A 24,214-nucleotide genomic window follows, 5' to 3' on the forward strand; every position below is an offset into this window, starting at 1 on the left:
TTTTTTTTAAAGCCCAAATTAAAGGCACGGGACGAAGACCAAACAACACTAAACAAAACACAGGGTTGAAACCCAAACAAAAAGAGAGATGAGTACCTTGATTTAATAACACACGCGCGCAATGATTAACACATGGGACGAGACCCATAATCCTCTGCGCAATCGACAAGGGCACGAAAGCCCAAAACACACAGCACAGGTACTCACACGCACCAATGGACATTGTAACAATAACCGACAAAGACAACGGTGAACAAAGGGAACACTTATAAAAGTACTAATCAAAAGGGAATAGGGACCAGGTGTGCGTAATGACAGTTCCGGAGGGATCCGTGACAAAAGCCCTTTGTTTGGAAGCCTGTATGATATTTAAAAAAAAATAAAGACTACATTGGCTACATTGTAACAAAATCTGACCTTATTGGTGTACTATCTATATCTTGGTATAATATGATTTATTTGTGTGGGGAAGTAAAGCAGACATTTTCATCACAGTTCATTACTCTTAAAACAGAAATATCCCTAAAAAGCATTTCCACTATATAGAACCAGGGCCTATTTCTCAAAGTAATCCATAGATGTATTGATTAATGAGACATACATAGCTCAAATATGCTTTCCCTTTGTGATGTAATGCAATAAGACATTAACCTGACACCTGGCTTGAATGATAGCAAACTACTAAACCCAGACAGAAAAGGAGAAGGGAAAAGCGTGACTTGGATAGTGTCACAGCCCAAACTGCTGTGTTTTCTTTCCCTGCAACAGATTTGAATAGGAAAGAACAGCAGCGCATTTGTCACTGACAAAAATAACACCCTCTTTCCCCAGCTTAACTAGGAATCCTCCCCACCCCTCTTTCCCAAGTTTTAACTAGGAATCTCCCTGGTGGTGATTTAGATAAATTGTTTTTCATTAAAGCTAAAAAACAATGTTCCTTCAATTTATTGTTGTTTGCCGACCTTCAAATTTTGCCATTCATTGTCCTCACCGAGGGACTGCGAAGGGTCCCGTCTATTTCTCCCAGTGTCTTAGGGCTTTGTCACATGTAATTAAATAGTTTCTAATGTCAGGTCTAATCATTTTTCATAATATTGTATTAAGCAACAGCATTTATTATGAGTAGAAATTGTATTTCACCTTGCATTTTTTAAATCTTCTGTCAGAACCTTTCTCTCTGTCTCACCACTTAGAGGGGAATGTAAAAATGCTGGAAATCCTTGAAGGGTCTGGGTGGATCTGTGTTTCTTCACCACTGAACCGGGAGACACTGAACATTTCTCAACTCTCTAATAATAATTTAGGTGAGTCCTTTTCAACCAGGCTTCCTTTATATTTACTGTAATACACTGCATATTAAAATCTATCTCTATTGAGGACTTGTTGTATAGCTGCACTCAGTATATCCACTACATCACTGTTGCATTTTTCGGAAGGTGTAAATATTACAATTTATATGTTGAGAGTAAAAGGAATTGGAGAAGTCTGGAAATGTATTAACTGCCAAAGATGATGATTCTTTAACCCACCTGATTTAATTTCCTGCACAGTAAATATTGTTTGCCATGTGACATATTCAAGAATAAACCCTGTTCAAACATAATTTATCTTACAAAATATAGAAAAATGTATTGGACAAATACCATAACCGGACTAAAAGCCTTCTCGTAACCCATCTCTCAGTAGATTTAATGAATTTCCTTTCAGAGATTGTTTATTTGGCTCATATGGATATGGGCATGTCCATCTGTTCCTGAATCAGTTTAACGGGCACTAAGTTCCACAAGGGGAGCTTGCGTAACAGCCCACAGCATCGTCAATAACTTTCACATCATCAAATATACCATCGCATCGCTGGGTAATTAAGATTTTGCTCCATATCCACTTGGCAATTGATCACCAATGTGTCTCCCGGGAACAAAGAGGAGTGAGGCTGGTAACAAAGCTTAGATCAATACAGGTTGGAGGGATAACCTCTGCATGTTATCTGCTGATGTTCAGCTAGTTGGTGGGAGTCCAGCAACCAGGCTAATCATCAAGAGAGGAGAGCGATAGCCATTGCTGTGTTGTCTGAGGGGCCTGCTGTTGGATGGTGCTCGAGCCATCTGATGACCACAAACAAGGGGAGGAGAGGAGGAGAGGATTTCTCACAGCAGATTAATCTTGTCAAACACAGATCAATTGTGGCCTATCTGTGAGTGAGTGCTCTGTAGGAAAGGTTTAAAAAGGCTAAATTCTGGTGAATTGGGACATCAATCTATTTACAACCATAGAAATAGAATGTCTATTCATTCTATGTCTATTCATTCTATTTATATATTTAGAATGCTAGACTCTTCATTATTAGAAGTGATTGTGAGTCAAACTGTGCAGAAGACCTCGAAATAAGGCTGAACATGCATAAGGGCAATTCATGATGGGGTGTTTTCTTTACAAGCTTGAAGATAAATGTCAGCACCATCATTCAAATCTATAATCTGCTCTTAGAAAGGTCAAGCCTCTGGATTTGTTCCTTTAGACATCATGTGAGAATATAGTCAGTGACAGAATCTTGTTGTGAGGAAAACAATCGATTGTCATGCTATATTCACGTGGGAGAAAAAACACCCTTGAGGCATTAAATACACAAATATATTGTGATGGGGATTTAAGGGTCATTACTGCCTCATCTCAACAGATACAGAGATAATCATCTTCGTGTTTTTCATGCTATACACACATATGTTATGCTTGGCCACTGGAATGGGAAGAAAGTTGCCCAGCTTATCCAGTAGAGAGTTGGGCTCATCCATCGATAATGAGATAAGAGATAAGGTGAGGAGCATTGTGGATCGGTGGAAGCCAGGTCAATAGTGGGCATCTGGTCATAATAGGATCTTGTTGCTAGCTTCTACTACAACGTAATTCCCAAACTTGGGTGAAGAAAGACTGAGGATCTTGCAGTTATCACCATGAATGGGAGATTATAAGGCCCTTGGCAGCAAATCTGTTGCCTGTCCACGTATCTTGTGTCTTTGGATTGGTTAGCCTATATCCCTGTACCTTGGAAATGTGCTTGTTGTGCATACTCTACCTTCAACTAGACTATAGGCTCTATCACTAAGCCGGTCAGTGGGAAAATAGTCACAGGGTCAGACCTAGGTATTACTGAGTCCAAGGCTGACACGGGTTAAGTCCATCAGCTCGGTATCCCACAAACTCTCTCTTTCCATGGATGCATTTTCAGGGTCAGCGCTAGTGATCTATGAACGGATTTGACTCTCTTCGGGAGGCCCAGAAAGCCAGCTGGGGCCCTTTTCCCATCACATTACCGACAGAGCAAAGTTTATTCATGGACGGTCTGCTAGTGAGGGACCTTAACATGACCCTTATAAAGGTTTCAGTGGAGACTGAGATACCTGTGTTATAATGTGGAATAGATGCTCTGCTTCCCAAAGTAAAAAGAAACTTAGCTCAGAGAAGATGCGCCTACTTTTTAAAATTAGTTTTGCTTCAGCGTTTATCCACAAACCAACAAGATTCTTTCTTGAATACGTTCTGTCTTTCTAACAGGTCTTTCTGGTCTCTGTGTTGTGTCACGGTAAATGTTCTGAGGCTATAACTACAGTATGAGTAAGTGTTGCTTGGTAACAATCTTGAATTGACTTTCTAAGTCCAGGCAAACTGCCAGTATAAGGCAATGTAAGCTAAATATGGTCATTAAACTTTGGTTATTTCATGAACTACAAAAACATTTAAATGCTTTGAAAGAAAACATTTATTCAAACCATATTTATTTGAGTCTCCCATCTAACCTTAACATATGATTTGATCAGAAAGAACAAACAGTAGCAGCAGAGAATGGACAACGAACAATTCAGTTCCACTTTAACTCAACTAAATGCAATTAAGTCCTTCAGAGTCTTAGTCATTACTGTGTTATTGAAAATCACTCTTTTGAAGTTTGTCTTACCTTTCTCTTGTTGGATGGACAGACATACAGGTAACTGAGCACTGTCTTAGATCCCACTTTGTCATTCATCCTCTCATAGGTGGAGCCATAGTCTGTTGATCTGTAAATGAAAGAAATGTGTTTAGACTGAGAGAAATATTTTTATTTAATTTATTTACCTTTATTTAACATGGTAGGCTAGTTGAGAACAAGTTCTCATTTACAACAGTAACCTGACCAAGATAAAGCAAAGCAGTGTGACACAAACAACAACACAGAGTTACACATGGAATAAACAAGCGTACAGTCAATAACACAATAGAAAAAAAAAGTATATATACAGTGTGTGCAAATGGACTGAGGAGGTAAGGCAATAAATAGGCCATAGTGGCAAGTAATTACAATTTTGCAAAATAAAGACAGACAGGCAGTTCAATGTATAGACAGACAGACATACAGACTTATAGACAGCGGTTGTGTCCCAACACCTGCTTCCAACCACAACTACCTCGTTTATGACCTAATTGAATGATCTTGGCTTTGAACCATGTCATGTGAAATAGCCCTGTTATTATACATCTTACAGTACTTGGCTTTCTCAACCTTATTACTACAGGAATCTAGAGAGCTCAAGTGCCTTTGATTCTATAACATGCAACCTAATTATACGACCATGTTGCACAGAGCAAACAACCATTCCTGTGTTATAACACCAGCATAACGAAAGAGGTTAATCAGTCATTGATAGGTGCTAATGGAAACAAACCATTCACAGATGCCTGGGGGCCTAACACCTTTAGTAATTGATGACTACTTTGAAATGAAATGTGACGAATGCATAAACATGTGGATGTGCCCGGAATCCAGGAGGCTGGAAAAATGTAGCTATAGCTAACAGGCAAGTGAACAGATATGGCTCTACCTGTGCAGAGCACATGCCCCTTTGCCCTTCCAGTCTCCAAAGTGCCCTTTTCAGTGGTAGTATAATTTCCCACCCACCCATTTATTTTGTTGGTTTTATACAATTTTTGTCGTTCTTGTTTTTCAAATTTCAAAAGGCACTCGCACATCTGAGCAATCTTTATTGCAGTTGCATGGTAAAAGTTGAACAAGGTGAAGGAAAAAGGATACCGCACAATGCTCTTAATAGTATCACTAATCTTTATTAAGCTTGCATATCAGCCTTGTGGCCTTCGTCAGAGCTTTTCTGAGTAAAAAAAATAATAGCACCCTTATGTAGACCTAGCCCCACCCACATCCGTTCCACGCATCGAAAGGGGTTGAAGGTGAAGGAAAAACAAATAAGTGCTACCAAATATAACAGTATACATTTCATACATTTTCAAATAAAGTGTGCAAATAAGACTTATTAAACACATGTGTAAAACCACAATGAGGACATAGCAAGCTTTATCATTGGGTACATTGTACGAAAAACATCAGAGTAATCTTAAAGAGTGACATAAGTCATGTTCAACTTCACAACATAACATACATAGGCATTTCATCATTAAGTCCTTTGGGAAATAATGTCTGGAGGGTGAAAATCCAAAACATTCTCTTTAACTCAGAGTATTATTGATATCACCTCCCCTGTCTGATATCTTAACTTTCTCGATGCCACAACATCTAAAAGGTAGAAAAGTCATGCTTTAGGTCATTAAAATGTACTGCGACTGGATAATCCCTGTAGCTTCGCCTGATTGAACTTTTATGTTCACTAATTCTCTGTTTGAGAGAACGAGAGGTTTTACCTACATAGCAGAGCCCACGTGGACATTTAATAATGTAAATAAAATGGGTGGTGGAACACATAATAATGTCATTTGTTTGGAACTGTTTTCCTGTATGTGGGTGGCAGAACTATTCACACTTCATCATATTGTTGCACTGTGCGCATCCTCTGCATTTATAGCTACCATTTGGAAGAGGGTGTAAAAGAGCCTGGCTGATTTTCATTTGTGGCTGGCAGTTGGCATGAACCAATATAGCGCGTGAATTGTGACCTCTCCCATACACAATAAGTGGTGGGTTTTTTAATTCAGCAGGCAAATCTGGGTCGGATGATAAAATATGCCAGTGTTTCTTGACCAGGTCTCCCACTTTTCGCGAGTTCAAAGTATATGTGGTTATTAACATTACGGAATGTTCTTTAGCTTTAGCAGGTATTTTTTGCAGCAGTTCTTCTCATGTTTTTACCAATATCAAATTAAGAGCTTCATCCACACATTGTGGCGAATAGCCTCTTCTAAGAAACCTAGTGCGCATCTCCGCTGCTTTTTCTAGATAATCCTCTGTGGAGTCGCATATACGGCGCAGTCTGAAAAACTGGCTTCTTGGAAGTCCTCTTTTTAATGGCTCAGGGTGGAAGCTGTCACTCTGTAATAATATTTCTGTCTGTTTCTTTTCTATACAGAGTTGTAAACAGGGTTCCATTGGATTTCTCAATCCACATATCGAGGTAATGAACACGTTGAGTGTCACATTCAATAGTGAATTTGAGATTGGGGTCAATGTCATTGAGTTGTGCCATAAAATCTGACAGCTCTTTTTCCGTTCCTTCCCATTTGCAAAAAATGTTGTCAATATATTAACACCACTTCATGACTTTATTCAAAACAATGTATTTTCGTTTTCATTATTAAATGTTCTTCAAAAAGACCCATATAAAGGTTAGCATAGCTCAGACTGAATGTGGAGCCCATCAATGTTCCATTCGTTTGGAGATAGTATTCATCATCAAACCTAAAATATTGATATATTTTTTATTTATTTCACCTTTATTTAACCAGGTAAATTAGATGAGAACAAGTTCTCATTTACAACTGTGACCTGGCCAAGATAAAGCAAAGCAGTGAGACACAAACAACAACACAGAGTTACACATGGAATAAACAAGCGTACATTCAATAACACAATAGAAAAAAATTAAGTCTATATACAGTGTGTGCAAATGGCGTGAGGAGGTAGGCAATAAAAAGGCCATGGTAGCGAACTAATTACAATTTAGCAGACTAACTTCTTCGATATAGGGGGTGCTCTTTTAATTTTTTGATAAAAAAACATTCCCATTTTAAACAAGATATTTTGTCACGAAAAGATGCTTGACTATGCATATAATTGACAGCTTTGGAACAAAAACACTCTGACGTTTCCAAAACGGCAAAGATATTATCTGTGAGTGCCACAGAACTGATGTTACAGGCGAAACCAAGATGAAATTTCAAACAGGAAATGTCCCAGATTTTGAAGGCGCTGTGTTCCAATGTCTCCTTATATGGCTGTGAATGCGCCAGGAATGAGCCTACACTTTCTGTCGTTTCCCCAAGGTGTCTGCAGCATTGTGACGTATTTGTAGGCATATCATTGGAAGATTGACCATAAGAGACTACATTTACCAGGTGCCCGCTTGGTGTCCTCCGTCGAAATTATTGTGTAATCTCCAGCTGCGTGCATTTTTCCATTTGGTTCAGAGGAGAAACCAAACTGCCACGAATGATTTATCATCGAATAGATATGTGAAAAACACCTTGAGGATTGATTCTAAACAACATTTGCCATGTTTCTGTCGATATTATGGAGTTAATTTGGAAAAAAGTTCGGCGTTGTAATGACTGAATTTTTGGGGGGTTTTCTTAGCCAAACGTGATGAATAAAACGGAGCGATTTCTCCTACACAAATAATCTTTTTGGAAAAACTGAACATTTGCTATCTAACTGAGAGTCTCCTCATTGAAAACATCCGAAGTTCTTCAAAGGTAAATTATTTTATTTGAATGCTTTTCTTGTTTTTGTGAAAATGTTGCCTGCTGAATGCTAGGCTTAATGCTATGCTAGCTATCAATACTCTTACACAAATGCTTGTGTAGATATGGTTGAAAAGCATATTTTGAAAATCTGAGATGACAGTGTTGTTAACAAAAGGCTAAGCTTGTGAGCCAATATATTTATTTCATTTCATTTGCGATTTTCATGAATAGTTAACGTTACGTTATGGTAATGAGCTTGAGGCTATGATTGCACTCCCGGATACGGGATTGCTCGACGCAAGAAGTTAACACTGGAGTGATACATGAGCAGAATATGATGTGCAAGTAGAGATACTGGTGTGCAAATGAGCAGAAAGTAAATAAAAACAGTATGGGGATGAGGTTGGTAGATTGGGTGGGTTATTTACAGATGGAATATGTACAGCTGCAGCGATCGGTTAGCTGATCAGATAGCTGATATTGCAAGTTAGTGAGGGAAAAATAAGTCTCCAGCTTCAGCGATTTTTGCAATTCGTTCCAGTCACTGGCAGCAGAGAACTGGAAGGAAAGGTGGCCAAATGAGGTATTGGCTTTATGGATGATCAGCGAGATATACCTGCTGGAGCATGTGCTGCGGGTGGGTGTTGTTATCATCACGAGTGAGCTGAGATAAGGTGGAGCTTTACCTAGCATAGACTTATAGATGACCTGGAGCCAGTGGGTCTGGCGACAAATATGTAGAGTTTTGGAAGTAATTTTGTAGATGACATCGTCGAAATCGAGGATCAGTAGGATAGTCAGTTGCGAAATAGAAAGCCGATTTTCGATTGGAGGTGTTTAATATGAGTCTGGAAGGAGAGTTTACAGTCTAGCCAGACACCTAGGTATCCTTAGTTGTCCACATATTCTAGGTCAGAACCGTCCAGGGTAGTGATGCTAGTCGGGAGGGCGGGTGCAGGCAGCGAACAGTTGAAAAGCATGCATTTGGTTTTACTAGTGTTTAAGAGCAGTTGGAGGCCATGGAAGGAGTGTTGTGTGGCATTGAAGCTTGTTTGGAGGTTAGTTAACTTCTTATGGCTGGGGGGCAGTATTGAGTAGCTTGGATGTATAAAGTGCCCAGAGTAAACTGCCTGCTACTCAGGCCCAGAAGCTAAGATATGCATATTATAAGTATATTTGGATAGAAAACATCCTGACGATTCTAAAACTGTTTGAATTATGTCTGTGAGTATAACAGAACTCATATGGCAGGCAAAAACCTGAGAAAATATCCAACCAGGAAGTGGGAAATCTGAGGTTTGTAGGTTTTCAAGTCGTTGCTTATTCAAGATACAGTGTACATTTGGTCCGATTGCACTTCTAAGGCTTCCACTAGATGTCAACAGTCTTTAGAACCTTGTTTCAGGCTTCTACTGTGAAGGGGGAGTGAATAAGAGCTATTTGAGGGGTCTGGCAGAATGCCATGAGCTAAGTCACGCGCACGGCCGTGAGAGCGAGCTGCGTTCCCTTTCATTTCATTTCTAAAGACAAAGGAATTGCCCGGTTGGAATATTATTGAAGATTTATGATAAAACATCCTAAAGATTGATTCTATACATCGTTTGACATGTTTCTACGAACTGTAATGGAACTGATTTGACTTTTCATCTGGACTAAGTGCCTGCGCCTTGTGAATTTGGATTTGTGAATTAAATGCGCCAACAAAAAGGAGGTATTTGGACATAAATGATGGACTTTATCGAACAAAACAAACATTTATTGCGGAAATGGGATTCCTGGGGGTGCATTCCGATGCAGATTATCAAAGGTAAGTGAATATTTATAATGCTATTTCTGACTTCTATAGACTCCACAATATGGTGGGTATCTGTATGGCTTTTTTTGGTGGCTGAGCGCTGCACTCATATATACTCACAGACTTCATTCAAACAGTTTTTGAAACTTCAGAGTGTTTTCTCCCCAAATCTACTAATTATATGCATATTCTAGCTTTTAGGTCTGAGTAGCAGGCAGTTTACTCTGGGCACCTTTTTATCCAAGCTACTCAATACTGCCCCCCAGTCCCAAAGAAGTTAACCCTTCCAAACAGCCTCTATGACCTCAATTTAAGGCACTTCCGGTTGTCACAGGAGGCTGAAAGTGAACACATATCCTCATTGGGGTAGGCAGAGCTCCGAAACCCACCCTAACGGATTTGTCTGAACACGCCGCAACTGGATCTGTAACTTTTTGGAAAAAAACAACACATTTCTTTGACCATCACCAATTGTACATGATGTGTAATTTCTCTTAAATTGTGATAGATAAATGGCTGGTTCTTTTTCTCCTGACACTGTAGGTTCATGTACTTTGATGTGAAGTGGTCAAATTAGCGCTCTATTTTAGTTTTTGACCTTTAATCCCAGAAAAATGGCCTTAAATCAAAAAGAGTTGAGGCCTCGACGCCATCTTGTTTCTGGGCAAACAGCCCATTAGTCCAAATCTATACTCACCAAGTTTCGTCTTTGAAGTCATTTTCCATCAGGTGGAATTTACCCGGACAGTGGAAAAATGACCAAAATTTTAACATTTTATAAAACGGAAACCGAATGTCCGAGAGACTTCGTTCGATGACTTCCCGGAACATCTGGCCCCGGTGCACGGCCTGCCACCATCAGCAAATTTTACAAACCTTGGTGGACGTCTAGTAAGGGACCGTACATTTGCAATATGTAGATTCTCATGGATCATACAGTAAATGACGAAAAGTGCCCTTCATGTATGAAAGGGTACTCGCACAATGCTTGTATACTTGGTACGTCCTTTTCTTTTTGTGTATATATAAACATTTCAGAGTGCAGAGCAAAAAACAGTCATTCAAAACTCAAAACTTCAGATGAAGAGGAGGACGACCGTGACAGACTGCAAAAAGTCCACACCCACTCAGCATTAACCTGTTGAGTGTAGGCGGCAGTCTGTACGAAATACGTACCCAAATTAAACTGCCTATTTCTCAGGCCCAGAAGCTAGAATATGCATATAATTGTCAGATTAGGGTAGAAAACACTCTAAAGTTTCCAAAACTGTCAAAATGTTGTCTGTGAGTATAACAGAACTGATATTGCAGGCGTAAACCTGAGGAAAATCCAACCAGGAAGTGCCTCTTATTTTGAAAGCTACCTGTTCCATTGCATGCCTTCCCTCCATTTAAAGGGATATCACCCAGAGTCCTTTCCCTATGGTTTCCACATGGTGTGAACAGTCTTTAGATATAGTTTCAGCCTTTTATTCTGAAAAATGAGCAAGAACGATCAAATCGCATCAGTGGATGGCTGGGTGCCAGCAGAGTTTTGCATGCGCCAACAGCTTGGAGCAGACATTTTCTCTCTCTCTCCTATTGAAAAAGCTACGGTCCGGTTGAAATATTATCGATTATTTATTGTAAAAACAACCTGAGGATTGATTATAAAAAAAACGTTTGACTTTACTGATACTATTTGGAATTTCAGTCTGCTCCGTCGGGATCGCTCGAGCCTGTGGATTTCTGAACATAACGCGCCAACCAAATGGAGGTATTTTGGATGTAAAAATAATCTTTATAGGAACATTTATTGTGTAACTGGGAGTCTCGTGAGTGCAAACATCCGAAGATCATCAAAGGTAAGCGATTCATTTTATTGCTTTTCTGACTTTGCTGCTAGCTGTTTGTAATGTTTTGTCTGCTGAGAGAGATGTCCTTACATAAACACTTGGTTTGCTTTAGCTATAAAGCTTTTTTAAAATCTGCCACGCCAGGTGGATTAACAACAAGCTATGCTGTGTTTTGTTATATTGCACTTGTGATTTCATGAAAATGTAATATTTTTAATAATTTAATTTGAATTTGGCGCAATTCAGCAATTTGAATCTGCAATTCAGCGGATGTTGACGAAAATGATCCTGCTAATGGGTGCGCCAAGAAGTTAACCCCCTTTGGATGTGCGGTGCAACTTACAGTATGCGTGTGGAAAGACAAATGGGAACGTATTCTTATTTTATAGCTGTTCAGGTTTTTTTTCTTCTAATGGCGTAGTCGGCAGAGAGTAGTGCAGCTCCGCCAGTAATACAGTTTCGATTGAAATTACAATAAGATCTTTCTTCATTCCAGTTCATTCCTGAGTGCCGGGGAGAGACGGTCACGATGATTACAAAGTAGAATAACGAGAGAGAAAGACACTGCATGAGAGCATGCTGACAGCTTCTACAGGATATTTAAAAAGAGTTGTAGAATTGAACGGGTGATTGGAGAGGGGAATATTATGTGGAACGGGCCTCCGAGCACTGGGAAGCTCCCAAGGGCTACGTTATATTGTTGGAGCCTTCTCGTGTCCGCAGCAGGCAGGGACATTACAGACCAGACACAGACTGCTGCCTGCCTGAGTGGCTTGTCAAGTATAAACTGAAGAGATATATAGCTGTTGAATTGTATGTAGGCTATGCATACATTTTACTTTTCACCTCTTAGTTCTATCCTCAAGTACTAAGGCTCTGGTGTGAGAGTGTCACAGACATACTACAATCAGACAGAAATGCATTTAATCAAACCTCCAATCCATAACTCATATGCTTCCTACAGTTAATCTAATTTCTAAGGTGCCTTTTTGTTAATCGAAAACCTAGAATGACTACATATTCATGAGTGTCTGTGGGGAAGGAAGCTGTACTCATAATTAGCATTACATTGCCATTTTTAAACCTGGCTACACCATCAAACAATAGGCACTTCTCCTTATTCAGTCATTTCTTCCTCATCAGCCCCTGTCTACCGAGATGGTTGTTTATCTGGTGTTCGGTGTTTCTGTCTAGGTTATGGTCTGAATACAATGTGTTGAGGGACAGTGAGAAAGAGAGAGCCAAAGGCACTGTTGCAAGTGAAGGGAGATTCTGAGAAAAAGACAAAACGTCATTTGCCTTCAGAATATAAATTCTGAGCGAAACATAGCTGAAGGTTCTTCCGCAGCACAGTAGAGAGTTAATAGTCACTCTTGCTGTTGGAGTAGCAAGCATGAAATATCACATCACTTCCCAGGCATCTGAAACGAATGCGGTTTTGGCTTGCTGATAGAAGATAGCAGCAGTCTGAAATATTACTTGACTATCAGAGAAGGGATATGGTACTGCAGTAGTTGCACTGTCTGCTGTTGTTGTGTCTGCCTGCATCGAGGAAGAAACCCTGAGGTAGTGTGGATACGCCCCCCTCAGAGAGAGAGAGACACAGCTTAATGTGAGCTCATCCATTTTACTTTTTTTTTACTAAAGGATAGATTTGGAGTTAGATAAACTTGGATATTTTGGCAGGTACTTACACAGCACGCTACCCTCCACAGCATTGCCTTCGCTCCAGATCAAAACTACAAATCCAAATAAAATAAAATGCTATTTGTCACATACACATGGTTAGCAGACGTTAATGCGAGTGTAGTGGAATGCTTGTGCTTCTTGTTCCGTCCATGCAGTAATATCTAACAAGTAATCTAACCTATCAATTTCACAACAACTAACTTATACACAAGTGTAAAGGAATGAATAAGAATATGTACATAAAAAATATGAATGAGCGATGGCCGAACGGCATAGGCAAGGTGCAGTAGATGGTATAGAGTACAGTATATACATATGAGATGAGTAATGTAAGGTATGTAAACATTATATAAAGTGGCATTGTTTAAAGTGGCTAGTGATACATTTATTACATCACTTTTTCTTTATTAAAGTGGCTAGAGATGAGTCAGTATGTTGGCAGAAGCCACTCAATGTTAGTGATGGCTGTTTAACAGTCTGATGTCCTTAGAGATAGAAGCTGTTTTTCAGTCTCTTGGTCCCCACTTTGATGCACCTGTACTGACCTCGCCTTCTGGATGATAGCGGGGTGAACACGCAGTGGCTCGGGTGGTTGTTGTCATTGATGATCTTTTTGGCCTTCCTGTGACATCGGGTGGTGTAGGTGTCCTGGAGGGCAGGTAGTTTGCCCTTGGTGATGCGTTATGCAGACCTCACTACCCTCTGGAGAGACTTACGGTTGTGGGCGGAGCAGGTGCCGTACCAGGCGGTGATACAGCCCTACAGGATGCTCTCGATTGTGTAAAAGTTTGTGAGTGTTTTTGGTGACAAGCCGAATTACATCAGCCTCCTGAGGTTGAAGAGGTGCTGCTGCGCCTTCTTCACCACGCAGTCTGTGTGGGTGGACCATTTCAGTTTGTCGAGGAACTTCTCTACTACTCTCCCTTCGATGTGGAAAGGGGGCTGCTCCCTCTGCTGTTTCCTGAAGTCCAAGATCATCTCCTTTGTTTTGTTGACATTGAGTGTGAGGTTATTTTCCTGATACCACACTCCGAGGGCCCTCACCTCCTCCCTGTAGGCCGTCTCGTCGCTGTTGGTAATCAAGCTGACCACTGTAGTGTCATTTGCAAACTTGATGATTGATTTGGAGACGTGCATGGTCACGCAGTCATGGGTGAACAGGGAGTACAGGAGAGGTCTGAGAATGCGCCTTTGTGGGGCCCCAGTGTTAAGGATCAGCGGGGTGGAGATGTTGTTACCTACCCTCACCACCTGGGGGCGGCCCGTCAGGAAGTCCAGGATACAGTTGCACAGGGAGGGGTCGAGACCCAGGGTCTCGAGCTTAATGACAAGTTTCGAGGTTACTATCGTGTTTAATGCTGAGCTGTAGTCGATGAACAGCATTCTTACATAGGTATTCCTCTTGTCCAGATGGGTTAGGGAAGTGTGCAGTTTGATTGCGCTGTCTATGGACCTATTGGAGCAGTAAGCAAATTGGAGTGGGTCTAGGGTTTCAGGTAGGGTGGAGGTGATATAGTCCTTGACTAGTCTCTCAAAGCACTTCATGATGACGGAAGTGAGTGCTACGGGGCGATAGTCATTTAGCTCAGTTACCTTCGCTTTCTTGGGAACAGGAACAATGGTGGCCCTCTTGAAGCATGTGGGAACAGCAGACTGGGATAAGGACTAATTGAATATGTCTGTAAACACACCAGCCAGTTGGTCTGCGCATGCTCTGTGGACGTGGCTGGGGATGCCGTCTGGGCAGGCAGCCTTGCGAGGGTTAACACTTTTAAATGTTTTACTCAGGTTGGCTGCAGTGAAGGAGAGCCCGCAGGTTTTGGTAGCGGGCCGTGTCAGTGGCACTGTGTTGTCCTTAAAGTGAGCTGGGAGCAAGACATCGTGGTCCGCGACAGGGCTGGCTTTCCTTTTGTAGTCCGTGATTGACTGTAGACACTGCCACATACCTCTCATGTCTGAGCCATTGAATTGCGACTCTACTTTGTCTCTATACTGATGCTTAGCTTGTTTGATTGCCTTGCGGAGTGAATAGCTACACTGTTTGTATTCGGTCATGTTTCCAGTCACCTTGCCCTGATTAAAAGCCGTGGTTCGCGCTTTCAGTTTTGCGCAAATGATGCCATCAATCCACGGTTTCTGGTTGGGGAATTTTTTTTTATAGACGCTGTGGGCACAACATCACCGATGCACTTGCTAATAAACTCGCTCACCGAATCAGTGTATTCATCAATGTTATTGTCCGACGCTATGCGGAACATATCCCAGTCCACGTGATCAAAGCAATCTTGAAGCATGGAATCCGATTGGTCAGACCAGGGTTGAACAGACCTGAGTACGGGCGATTCCTGTTTTAGTTTCTGTCTATAGGCTGGGAGCAACAAAATGGAGTTGTGGTCAGATTTTCCGAAAGGAGGGCGGGGGAGGGCTTTATATGCGCTGCGGAAGATAGAATAACAATGATTAAGGGTTTTGCCGGCGCGGGTTGCGCATTCAATATGCTAATGTTGTCAGATTGTTTTCAGATTAGCCTTGTTAAAATCCCCAGCTACAATAAATTCAGCCTCAAGATATGTGGTTTCCAGTTTACATAGAGTCAAATTAAGTTCTTTCAGGGCCGTCAATGTGTCTGATTGGGGCGGGATATACACAACCTACAACCTAATTTTGACCAAAATTAACCTGAGTGATTACTGCTTCCAAGGTTGTATTTTTCCAAACTATATGGAGGGTGCTCTAGCCAACAAACAGCAGAGACCTGAGGACACCATTCCAACCTGGAACTGAGCCAGATACAAATTCAATTAGCACTAAGGTGGGAACGAAAAGGCCTTTGGGCCCAAAAGTGTCAGGCGTCTTTGAAGCGGCCTCTGAAGCTCACTCCTGCTGTTCAAAGACCATTCACTTTCATTTTCTCAGATCTCGGAGATCACTGCCGCATTGTCTGCATCCGTAATTGGTCTGCGGGCAGACGACCACCCGTCATCACTGTCAAAGGCTCCCTTAAATACTTCAGAGAACAGGCCTTTCTAATCGACCTGGCAGGGATATCCTGGAATGACATTGACCTCATCCCGTCAGTAGAGGATGCCTGGTTATTAATAAATAAATACAGGCAGTTAGGAAAGCTAAGGCATGCATTTTCAAACAGAAATTTGCATCCTGTAGTACAAACTCAAAAAAGTTCTAGGACACTGTAAAGTCCATGGAGAATAAGATCACCTCCTCCCAGCTGCCCACTGCACTGAGGCTAGGAAACACTGTCATCACGGCTGGCCATGCTGGCCATGCTTTCAACCTGGCTACTCCTACCCCGGTCAACTGCCCGGCACCCTCCACAGCAACCCGTCCAAGCCCCCACCATTTCTCCTTCACCCAAATCCAGATAGCTGATGTTCTGAAAGAGCTGCAAATCTGGACCCCTACAACTCAGCCGGGTTAGATAATCTGGACCCTGTCTTTCTAAAATTATCTGCCAAAATTGTTGCAACCCCTGTTACTAGCCTGTTCAACCTCTCTTTCGTATCGTCTGAGATTCCCAAAGATTGGAAAGCTGCCGCGGTCATCCCCCTCTTCAAAGGGGGAGACATTCTAGACCCAAACCGCTACAGACCTATATGTATCCTATCCTGCCTTTCTAAGGTCTTTGAAAGCCAAGTTAACAAACAGATTACCAACCATTTCGAATCCCACCGCACCTTCTCCGCTTTGCTATCTGGTTTCAGAGCTGGTCATGGGTGCACCTCAGCCACGCTCAAGGTCCTAAACGATATCATAGCTGCCATTGATAAGAGACATTACTGTGCAGCCGTATTCATCGACCTGGCCAAGGCTTTCGACTCTGTCAGTAACCACATTCTTATCGGCAGACTAAACAGCTTTGGTTTCTTAAATGATTGCCTCGCCTGGTTCAACAACTACTTCTCTGACAGAGATCAGTGTGTCAAATCGGAGGGCCTGTTGTCCGGACCTCTAGCAGTCTCTATGGGGGTGCCATAGGGTTGAATTCTCGGGCCGACTCTCCTCTCTGTATATATCAATGATGTCGCTCTTGCTGCTTGTGATTCTCTGATCCACCTCTATGCAGACGACACCATTCTGTATACTTCTGGCCCTTCTTTGGACACTGTGTTAACTAACCTCCAGATGAACTTCAATGCAATACAACTCTCATTCCGTGGCCTCCAACTGCTCTTTAATGCAAATAAAACTAAATGCATGCCCTTCAACCGATCGCTGCCCACACCTGCCCGCCCGCCCGACTAGCATCACTACTCTGGATGGATCTGATTAGAACATTTGGACAACTACAAATACCTAGGGGTCTGGTTAGACTGTAAACTTTCCTTCCAGACTCACATTAAGCATCTCCAATCCAAAATTAAATCTAGAATCGGCTTTCTATTTTGCAACAAAGCTTCCTCCACAGGCTGACCATCCTACCGATCCTCGACTTCGGCGATGTCATTTACAGAATAGCCCCCAACACTCTACTCAACAAATTGGATTGTCTATCACAGTGACATCCGTTTTGTCACCAATGCCCCATATACTACCCACCGCTGCGACCTGTACACTCTCGTTGGCTGGCCCTCGCTTCTTACTTGTCGCCAAACCCACTCTTCAGGTCATCTACAAGTCTCTGATTGTTAAGGCCCCGCCTTTTCTCAGCTCACTGGTCACCATAGCAGCACCCACCCGTAGCATGTGCTGCAGCAGGTATATCTCTCCAGTCAGCCCCAAAGCCAATTCCTCATTTGGCCGCCTTTCGTTCCAGTTCTCTGCTGCCAATGACTGGAATGAATTGCAAAAATCACTGACGCTGGAGACTCTTACCTCCCTCACTAGCTTTAAGCACCAGCTGTCTGAGCAGCTCACAGATCACTGCACCTGTACATAGCCCATCTGTAAATAGGCCATCCAACTGCCTCATCCCCATACGGTATTTATTTATCTTGCTCCTTTGCACTCCTGTATTTCTACTTGCACATTCATCTTCTGTACATCAATCACTCTAGTGTCTAATTGGTATATTTTAATTACTTTAGCACCATGGCCTATTTATTGCCTTACCTCCCTTTTCTTACCTCATTTGCACACACTGTATATAGATTTTCTTCAACTGTATTATTGACTGTATGTTTTGTTTATTCCATGTGTAACTCTGTGTTGTTGTATGTGTCGAACTGCTTTGCTTTTTTCTAGGCCAGGTCACAGTTGTAAATGAGAACTTGTTCTCAACTTGCCTACCTGGCAAAATAAAGGTGAAATATATATTTTTTTAATAAAGAAATTCTACAAGAAATCGGCCTCTAGAAATAAATCTTCTCCCAAGTGGGTGTGACACCTACTCCCACTGCTTGCTGCACTGCTGCTTGGATTCTACCTGGTGATCTGCTCAATGTCTGTCCTGGCCTGTCTGGTACAGGTACCTGCACCACACTCACCCCTCTCTCCCGAGCTTTCGCTCACCTCAGCACACACGCACTATTGGGGCGAATGACTCTGAACTTACAATGGCTAGCCACAAGTCATTATATATTTTTTTAAATTCTTGTGCATTTTGCTGTTTTGCTAAACTTTCTTTACCCAACCGTGGGACTGACTATGTTTGTTCCCAAACTCGGGACTCTGACTCTCTATTGGTTACACAGACTTCTGGCCTCCCATCCCATTCTAACCACCTCTCACCGGCTTTGTATTCATGTTACCTGATTAAATTGCTGTACAATATGATCTTGTTGCCATCTGATGCACATTCAGTTGTCATAAATCAACACTGCAGAGCTCTCCCTGTAATATGCAGTGCCTTGATTGTATTACTGTTGATGATGTCAGGAAATGTGCATGTATACTCTGGCCCATCTACAGTTGCTAGCCCCAATTCTGATTTGTGCTCTGATATCTGCTTCACTGATTTCGCTCTTGTAAAAGCCTGGGTTTTCTGCACGTTAACACCAGAAGCTTATTACCTCAAATGGATCAATTGAAAGTGTGGGTTCATAGCTCCAACCCAGATTTGTTGGTCATTCCTGAGATGTGGTTAAGAAAGAGTGTTTTGAATACTAATGTTAACCTTTCTTGTTAAACCTTTTTCGACAAGACAGATCTTCTAAAGGTGGGGTGGTGGAAATCTTTACCAAGGATCACCTTCAGTGCTCGGTTGTCTCCACCACGTCTGTTCCCAAACAATTTGATTTGCTGATTTTAAGCATTAAACTTTCAAATAGCTCTTTGTTAACTGTTGCTGGGTGCTATCGTCCTCCATCAGCACTGACATGTACCCTACCTGCCCTAAGCGCTCTCCTGGCCGCTTACACTAAGTCTGAATTTGTTCTGTTAGGTGACCTAAACTGGGACATGCTTAGACCACCTGACCAAGTCCTAAAGCAATGGGACTCCCTAAATCTTTCTCAGATTATTACCAATCCCACAAGGTATGACTCCAAACACCGAGAAAAGGCTAGTCTCCTCGATGTTATCCTCACAAATAATCATGATAGGTATCAGTCTGGTGTTTTCTGTAATGACCTTAGTGATCACTGTTTTACAGCCTGTGTTCATAATTGCTGCTCAGTGAAACGACCTGTCCTTATTTGTCATAGATGCTTGCTAAAAAACTTTCATGAGCAAGCTTTTCTTCATGACCTGGCCTCTGTAAAATTGTATAGAATCAGATTTGTCGAAGATGCTTGGACCATCTTTTTTAAATATTTTCAGTGGTATTGTAAACAAACACGCCCCCCATAAAGAAAATGAGAATTAAAAACAGGTTCAGGCCCTGGTTCGACCGTGATCTTGCAGAGTTACTCCACCTCAAGAATTGCATTAGGTGAAAGGCTCAGCAGATGAATAGTCAAGCTGACTGGCTATCGTTTAGGCAAATTTGAAATAAGTGCACGCAGGCTATCCGGAAGGCCAAAGTTATTTACTTTAGGGAGCAGGTCTCTCTCTGTGGGTCTAACCCCAAGAAGTTCTGGAAAATGGTTAACCTCTCAAGGGTAGGGGGCAGCATTCGGAATTTTGGATGAAAAGCATGCCCAAATTAAACGGCCTGCTACTCGGGCCCAGAAGATATGTTATGCATATGGTGGATTTGGATAGGAAACACTCTGAAGTTTCCAAAACGGTTAAAATAGTGTCTGTGAATATAACGGAACTGATTTAGCAGGTGAAAACCTGAGACAAATCCATTCAGGAAGTAGTTTTGTTTTTTGGTTTTGTAGTTTTCTATTCAATGCCATTACAGTATCCATTGACTTAGGACTCCATTTGCAGTTCCTATGCCTTCCACTTGATGTCAACAGTCTTTAGAAATCGTTTCAGGCTTGTATTCTATAAATGGGAGTAAGACCAGTCTGAACGAGTGGACCCTAACGTGTCGCAGATCTTTTCCAGGCGCATGTGCATTTCTTGTTTACCTTTTATATTGACAACGTTATTGTCCGGTTGAAATGTTATAGATCATTTAGGCTAAAAAACAACCTGAGGATTGAATATAAACATCGTTTGACATGTTTCTATGAACTTTACGGATACAACTTGGATTTTTTTGTCTGATTGTTTTGACTGAGTTTGAGCCTGTGGATTACTGAAGAAAACGCGCTAACAAAAGGGAGGTTTTTGGATATAAAGAGACTTCATCGAACAAAAGCAACATTTATTGAGTAAATGAATGTCTTCAGATTGCCACCATATGAAGATCAACAAAGGTAAGGGATTAATTGTATCTCTATTTCTGAGTTTTGTAACGCTTCTGCTTCGCTGGTTACTGTTTGTAATAATTTGTCAACTGGGCTATGTTCTGGGCTAGGTATGTTCTGGGATAGGTATGCTTTCGCAAAAAGCATTTTATAAATATGACACTGTGGTTGGTTTAACAAGAAGTTAATCTTTAAACCTATGTAAAATATGTTTTGTTTTCTGAATTTTTATGATGAGCATTTCTGTTATTAAATTTGGTGCTCTGCAACCTCACTGGATGTTGGCCAGATGGGACGCTAGGTACTCTAGAGAGGTTAAAGACCTGGAGAATAAACCCTCCTCCTCACAGCTGCCTTGTCCCTTATGTTGCGACTCTAGGGGCAGTATTTTAATTTTTGGGAAAAAAACGTTCCCGTTTTAAATGGGATATTTTGTCAGGACAAGATGCTAGATTGGGAGAGTGAGACAACAACAGCGACCAGTTTTGATAGCCTTTAGCCGCACCCTCATTCTACTCCTCCTCTGTTCCGCGGGTGATGTGGAGGTAAACCCAGGCACTGCATGACCCCAGGCACCCTCATTTGTTGACTTCTGTGATTGAAAAAGCCTTGGTTTCATGCATGTCAAGTTTGTTTGACTCACTGCTTTAGCACACTCTGCCGACCCTGATGTCCTTCCTGTGTCTGAATCCTGGTTTAGGAAGGCCACCAAAAATTCTGAGATTTCCATACCCAACTATAACATTTTCAGTCAAGATAGAACTGCCAAAGGGGGAGGAGTTGCAGTCTACTGCAGAGAGCCTGCAAAGTAATGTCGTACTTTCCAGGTCCATACCCAAAACGTTCGAACTTCTAATTAAAAAAATTAATCTCTCCAGAAATAAGTCTCTCACTGTTGCCGCCTGCTACCGACCCCCCTCAGCTCCCAGCTGTGCCCTGGACACCATTTGTGAATTGATCGCCCCCCATCTAGCTTCAGAGTTTGTTCTGTTGGGTGACCTAAACTGGGATATGCTTAACACCCCGGCAGTCCTACAATCTAAGCTAGATGCCCTCAATCTCACACAAATCATCAAGGAACCCACCAGGTACAACCATAAATCTGTAAGCAAGGGCACCCTCATAGACGTTATCCTGACCAACTGGCCCTCCAAATACACCTCCGCTGTCTTCAATCAGGATCTCAGCGATAACTGCCTCATTGCCTGTATCCGCTACGGGTCCACAGTCAAACGACCACCTCTAATCACTGTCAAATGATCCCTAAAACACGAGCAGGCCTTTCTAATAGACCTGGCCCGGGTATCCTGGATGGATATTGACCTCATCCTGTCAGTTGAGGATGCCTGGTCATTCTTTAAAAGTAACTTTCTCACCATCTTAGATAAGCATGCTCTGTTCAAAAAATGCAGAACTAAGAACAGATATAGCCACAGATATAGGTCCACTCCAGACCTGACTGCCCTTTACCAGCACAAAAACATTCTGTGGCGGACTGCAATAGCTTAGAATAGTCCCAGCGATATGCAACTGTTCAGGGAAGTCAGAAATCAATACACGCAGTCAGTCAGGAAAGTAAAGGCCAGCTTTTTCAAGCAGAAATTTGCATCCTGTAGCTCTAACTCCAAAAAGTTCTGGGACACTGTAAAGTCCATGGAGAACAAGAGCACCTCCCCCAGCTGCCCACTGCACTGAGGCTAGGTAACACGGTCACCACCGATAAATCCATGATAATCGAAAACTTCAACAAGCATTTCTCAACGGCTGGCCATGCCTTCCTCCTGGCTACTCCAACCTCGGCCAACAGCTACACCCCCCCGCAGCTACTTGCCCAAGCCTCCCCAACTTCTCCTTTACCCAAATCCAGATAGCAAATGTTCTGAAAGAGCTGCAAAACCTGGACCCGTACAAATCAGCTGGGCTTGAAAATCTGGACCCTCTATTTCTGAAACTATCCGCCGTCATTGTCGCCACACCTATTACCAGGCTGTTCAACCTCTCTTTCATATCGTCTGAGATCCCCAAGGACTGGAAAGCTGCCGCGGTCAATTCCCTCTTCAAAGCGGGAGACACCCTGGACCCAAACTGTTACATACCTATATCCATCCTGCCCTGCTTATCTAGGGTCTTCGAAAGCCAAGTCAACAAACAGATCACTGACCATCTCGAATCCCACCGTACCTTCTCTGCTGTGCAATCTGGTTTCCGAGCCGGTCATGGGTGCACCTCAGCCACGCTAAAGGTACTAAACGATATCATAAACGCCATCGATAAAAGACAGTACTGTGCAGCCGTCTTCATCGGCCTGGCCAAGGCTTTCGACTCTGTCAATCACCATATTCTTATCGGCAGACTCAGTAGCCTCGGTTTTTCTAATGACTGCCTTGCCTGGTTCTCCAACTACTTTGCAGACAGAGTTCAGTGTGTCAAATCGGAGGGCATGTTGTCCGGTCCTCTGGCAGTCTCTATAGGGGTGCCACAGGGTTCAATTCTAGGGGCCGACTCTTTTCTCTGTATATATCAATGATGTTGCTCTTGCTGCGGGCGATTCCCTGATCCACCTCTAAGCAGACGACACCATTCTGTATACTTCTGGCCCTTCCTTGGACACTGTGCTATCTAACCTCCAAACGAGCTTCAATGCCATACAACACTCCTTCCGTGGCCTCCAACTGCTCTTAAACGCTAGTAAAACCAAATGCATGCTTTTCAACCGTTCGCTGCCTGCACCCGCACGCCCGACTAGCATCACCACCCTGGATGGTTCCGACCTAGAATATGTGGACATCTATAAGTACCTAGGTGTCAGACTAGACTGTAAACACTCCTTCCAGACTCATATCAAACATCTCCAATCCAAAATCAAATCTAGAATCGGCTTTCTATTTCGCAACAAAGCCTTCTTCACTCACGCCGCCAAACTTACCCTAGTAAAACTGACTATCCTACCGATCCTCGACTTCGGCGATGTCATCTACAAAATAGCTTCCAACACTCTACTCAGCAAACTGGATGCAGTTTATCACAGTGCCATCCGCTTTGTTACTAAAGCACCTTATACCACCCACCACTGCGACCTGTATGCTTTAGTCGGCTGGCCCTCGCTACATATTCGTCGCCAGACCCACTGGCTCCAGGTCATCTACAATTCCATGCTAGGTAAAGCTCCGCCTAATCTCAGTTCACTGGTCACGATGGCAACACCCACCCATAGCACGCGCTCCAGCAGGTGTATCTCACTGATCATCCCTAAAGCCAATACCTCATTTGGCCGCCTTTCCGTCCAGTTCTTTGCTGCCTGTGACTGGAACGAATTGCAAAAATAGATAAAGTTGGAGACTTTTATCTCCCTCACCAACTTTAAACATCTGCTATCTGAGCAGCTAACCGATCGCTGCAGCTGTACATAGTCCATCGGTAAATAGCCCACCCAATTTACCGACCTCATCCCCATACTGTTTTTATTTATGTACTTTTCTGCTCTTTTGCACACCAGTATCTCTACCTGCACATGA

General features: G+C 42.4%; 1 protein-coding gene across 1 annotated transcript in view; it reads right to left on the reverse strand.

The window, feature by feature from the left end:
- The window catches only part of LOC112235254 (VPS10 domain-containing receptor SorCS3-like), a 215,852-nt gene that overhangs the window by 75,209 nt on the left and 116,429 nt on the right, over positions 1-24,214 (reverse strand). Inside the window, exon 3 of the mRNA XM_042303626.1 lies at positions 3,953-4,052. Within this exon, the coding sequence (XP_042159560.1) occupies positions 3,953-4,052 (100 nt within the window). The remainder of the gene's footprint in view (positions 1-3,952; positions 4,053-24,214) is intronic.

This window comes from Oncorhynchus tshawytscha, linkage group LG02 (assembly GCF_018296145.1).
Source record: "Oncorhynchus tshawytscha isolate Ot180627B linkage group LG02, Otsh_v2.0, whole genome shotgun sequence".
Lineage (NCBI taxonomy): Eukaryota > Metazoa > Chordata > Actinopteri > Salmoniformes > Salmonidae > Oncorhynchus > Oncorhynchus tshawytscha.